The sequence below is a fragment of the Rhagoletis pomonella genome, unplaced genomic scaffold (genome assembly GCF_013731165.1).
Source record: "Rhagoletis pomonella isolate Grant_MI unplaced genomic scaffold, Rhpom_1.0 Rhpom_scaffold_00011, whole genome shotgun sequence".
NCBI classification, from domain to species: Eukaryota; Metazoa; Arthropoda; class Insecta; order Diptera; family Tephritidae; genus Rhagoletis; species Rhagoletis pomonella.
Window position 1 is genome coordinate 21,142,401 of NW_023458565.1, and position 4,574 is coordinate 21,146,974.

At 35.4% G+C, this 4,574-nt stretch overlaps 1 protein-coding gene across 1 annotated transcript in view; it reads left to right on the top strand.

Moving 5' to 3' along the window:
- Positions 1-4,537, top strand: part of LOC118746813 (arginine kinase) — a gene marked incomplete at its 5' end in the record, with an annotated part of 50,448 nt that extends 45,911 nt beyond the window's left edge. The window contains 1 exon segment of the mRNA XM_036480738.1: positions 3,037-4,537. Coding sequence (XP_036336631.1) covers positions 3,037-4,120 — 1,084 coding nt within the window. The 3' untranslated portion in view covers positions 4,121-4,537.
- Positions 4,538-4,574: the final 37 nt, after the last annotated feature.

Sequence of the window (4,574 nt, forward strand, 5' to 3'; positions counted from 1 at the left end):
AAAAAAAATCAAATAAATTTGGTATAAATATAATATGGGTGGTTGTGCTTCGAAAGATAAGAAGGATACAGTGGTCGAAGGGGATGCGGCTGCCGCAGACAAGGCGGGAACTGCTGAAAATGGTGCGGATGGAACAGCAGCTAACACAACTGCAGAGCCTTCGGCCACTGCGAATGGCGATGCGATCAACAACGAAGGGTGTGTATCAGGTTTCGTATTTGCAAATACGTATGTATAAGTAAAATGGGACATATGTACATACATATAGATATATGCTATATATGTACATACATTAGGGTGCTTCTTAAAATATTAACAATGGAAATTTTGTATTCGACACCCCTTCAATTCGTTTTAAGTACGGGGAAAATTTGCAAAATTTTTCAATAATTTTTAATGTTCGCTACCAGGTTTGGAAAATATTCAAAGACGACAAATTTTGCATACATACATATTTTTTTTACCATTGAAAAAATAAAAAAAAAATAATGCTTTTAGCTCAGAGAGTCCACATTCTCTCTACCCTGTGCACCCATTTCTTCATAGTTTTCGAGATAATTATTTTTAATCTACTGTTATTTGGAGCTTAGGAAAAATTTGATAAATGCTGCATTTATTCCGAAAATAAACATAAACAAATTACAGACTTTGGAGCTTAATATTGCAAAACGAATCCGTGGGGAGTTAATTTTTTGTTTAATTTCTATATTTGGTAACCAATATGTCAAAATTGTTAAATTTCAATATATTTTCAATAACTGGTAGCGACCTTTAAAAACTAATTTACGATTTTTAAATTTTCGTGGATGTCTTTAATTTGTACGTAGAACGAAATGCACCCCCTCAACTAATACAAAATTTGTTATTTTTGACATTTTAAGAAGCACCCTAACATATGTACATACAGATTTATAACGACACGAGTGTGATTTTTTGGCAAACTATTTTAATTGAAAATACTTGAAAAAAATAAGAATTTTTCTTGCAATTATATGGTGTGTCTGTATAGGTTTTTCAATGCATTTCTGTGAGCAAGCCAAATTTTTGGGCAAATATTTGGCTGCTATTGAGACATATGCCGATAATATAAAAAGTGTTTTTTTTTTTTATAAGGTAAAACGTGGATCTAAAAACAAAATACGAGCGCTTGCAAAAGCGCTGTATTAATTGTAAATTTAAAAAGCTATCTCCTCGTCTCCCACTTTCCAACATTGCCGGTGGTGGTTGTACGCCTACACAGTTAGTAAAAATCGCCATCGCGATCTCTTAAATTATTACAATGGTTTTAGTTGGTGGAAGCAACAGTAAAATGAGTCACATTATGCTTGCTTGAACAATTTCAAAAGAAAAAAAACCTATTTTGGGTGTGGAAACAATGTGAATTCCGGAACTGTTATGCTTAGTGTGACCAGGTTAGCCTTTATGAGGCTAGATTTTGCGTTTAATTTTATCCCATAGCCCTGGAATTTTAGGTCTAGACGTTTTTATTTCAAATATTCATAACTAAGTTCGGACCGAAACAAAAAAATTACTTATTGTAGTAATCATAATCCTTAATATTTCAAAAAATGCATAGTTACAATGACAATGCAAATTAAAATTTCTTTGAGAAAATTAATTATTAGCTTTTGAATTAAATGGCTTTAAATTAAACAAATATTTAGAATGAACAAATTTTCTTTCAACTGTGTTTTTTAGATTTGGATTTGTTGACGTACCTACACTTGTGTCTACATCAATTCACAAAATTTTCGCTGTTTTCTTATACTGACCTTAAACTCCTTTCATACCTCGAAATAGTACAGCCGATATACGCCAGTGTTTTGAAAGGAATTGAAAAATGTGTTTAAAGAAAATCATTTTCGCTAAATGCGTTGAATTGGTTAAGATTTTTTTGTATGTATGAACCCTTTCAATACAAAAAGTCAACCTTTGAAGCTAAAAATCTGAAGATTTTTATACCAGCTCATTTTGGGTCATTGATTACAAAAATACGATAAACAAGTCATTTTTAAGCAGAAACTAAACAGACTTAAATTCTCATATAAAAATTTAAGAGTACCGTTAATTTCTTAATGATCCTATGATCGGATCTAAACCATATTAGCTCTTTACTTTAAAAGAAGAATTATAGAAATCGGGTAATCGCGGTTCAAAGTTAGGCGGTAACATACTTAAAAAATATAGATATATATTCGGACGAATTGATAACCTCCTCCTTTTTTTTTGAAGTAGGATAGAAATTGTCTAAAGCTCTTAGGATCGAACTCTTCCTGACCTCTTTTTAATTTACTTAGCTTCGGTTTTTGTGCTCATCCGGTCACACTAATCATGAATGTGGTACATATGTACGTTTAAATTTCTGTATTGGGGTTACTTAAAATAATAGCAGAGAAAATAGGAAAATAGATACACATCAACGTGTCGTATGTACATACATACGTATGTATGTATTCATCTGTTAACCGCCCTTATTGCGAACCGCATGCGTGACAACTGCAAATCTAGTATTCAAGTCATTAAAATGGTTTGAGGCAGGACACAAAAAAGCCGGTTTCACATTTTGTTTCTCCGCTTTTCGTATATCCATTTGCCTTGCCATATACCGGGCTAATAGGCGCGTGCTGTCACTATTCAGCACCAGTGCAGCATGCTAACAAGTATTTTTTTTTTTTTTTTGTATAATAACCGTATCTCAACGACTTTCCGAACACTGCTTTTTGACTTTTTTTATTAACTTTTACAAAGTCACTTTTTTACAAAAACAAATATTTTTTTCTATTAATAATTTTAACAAAATTTTACATAAAAGCTTACCAAATGCGCTGTCTTAATAAAATTCGTCCTTTGTTAATGCGTACGCTGCAGCAGCAGCGGCAGCCCACTCATGTCTGCTACACGGACTGGTGCAAGTAATTTACAAATATACATATGAACATACATACATACCTCCATATTTAACTAATATCGACTTAGCAGCTATTGAACATAAATAGTAATTAAATTTTCTCTTGTTTTCTTTCAATTTCTTTGCAGAAAATTAAACATCATGGTTGACGCTGCTGTTCTTGCTAAATTGGAAGAAGGTTTCGCCAAATTGGCCGCCTCTGACTCCAAGTCATTGCTGAAGAAGTACTTGACTAAGGAAGTCTTCGACAACTTAAAGAACAAGACGACCCCAACTTTCAAATCCACCTTGTTGGATGTCATTCAATCCGGTTTGGCCAATCATGATTCCGGTGTTGGTATTTATGCACCTGATGCTGAGGCTTACACCATTTTTGCCGATTTGTTTGACCCCATCATTGAGGATTACCATGGTGGTTTCAAGAAGACCGATAAGCATCCAGCCAAGGACTTTGGTGATGTAAACTCGTTTGGAAATTTGGATCCCAACAATGAATTCGTCATTTCCACACGTGTACGTTGCGGTCGCTCCTTGCAGGGTTATCCATTCAACCCATGTCTCACCGAAGCCCAGTACAAAGAGATGGAAGATAAGGTCTCATCCACATTGTCTGGTTTGGAGGGTGAATTGAAGGGCAAATTCTACCCATTGACTGGCATGGAGAAATCTGTTCAACAGCAATTGATCGATGATCATTTCTTGTTCAAGGAAGGTGATCGCTTCTTGCAGGCTGCCAACGCTTGCCGTTACTGGCCAACTGGACGTGGTATCTATCATAACGACAACAAGACTTTCCTGGTGTGGTGCAATGAGGAAGATCATTTGCGTATTATCTCCATGCAAATGGGTGGTGATTTGGGTGAAGTTTTCCGTCGTCTAACAAACGCTGTTAATGATATTGAGAAGCGTATTCCATTCAGCCACGATGACCGTTTGGGCTTCTTGACCTTCTGTCCCACCAACTTGGGTACCACCATTCGTGCCTCTGTGCACATTAAGTTGCCCAAATTGGCTGCTAACCTTGCCAAATTGGAGGAAGTTGCTGGCAAATATAATTTGCAGGTGCGTGGCACACGCGGTGAACACACCGAAGCCGAAGGTGGTATTTACGATATCTCCAACAAGCGCCGCATGGGTCTCACCGAATACCAAGCCGTCAAGGAGATGTACGATGGCATCACTGAACTCATCAAGATCGAAAAGAGCATGTAAATTGCTACAATAGCAATGCAACATTGTTTCGACTCAATAATTTTTTTTAAATTATGTGTCGAATGTTTATTTGTAGTCAAGCAGATGTTGTGTAGTTTAGTATGTACTAAGTGAGTTTAAAGGGGTGGTGCAGCAGGTGGACAGGTCCCGGCATTTTGAATATAAATAAATACTAATTGGGGAGCTGCCTTTGCTGCTTTTTTCAATGCCCTGCGTTCGTGAGAAATGCCTTCCTGGAGAAGAACAACATACAAACACCATCAAAAACAACACTGCAACCACCAGAACACTATTTAACAATGAAAACACTCTTATTCTTAAAACAAAAACAAAAAAAAACAAAAACAAAAAACAAAAAAAAGAAGAATACGTCAAATGTTTGGACATTTTTGTGAAGCTGAAGATAAAAAACACAAATATTTATAATTTTAAGTCTTAAGTTTATAAAAAAAAA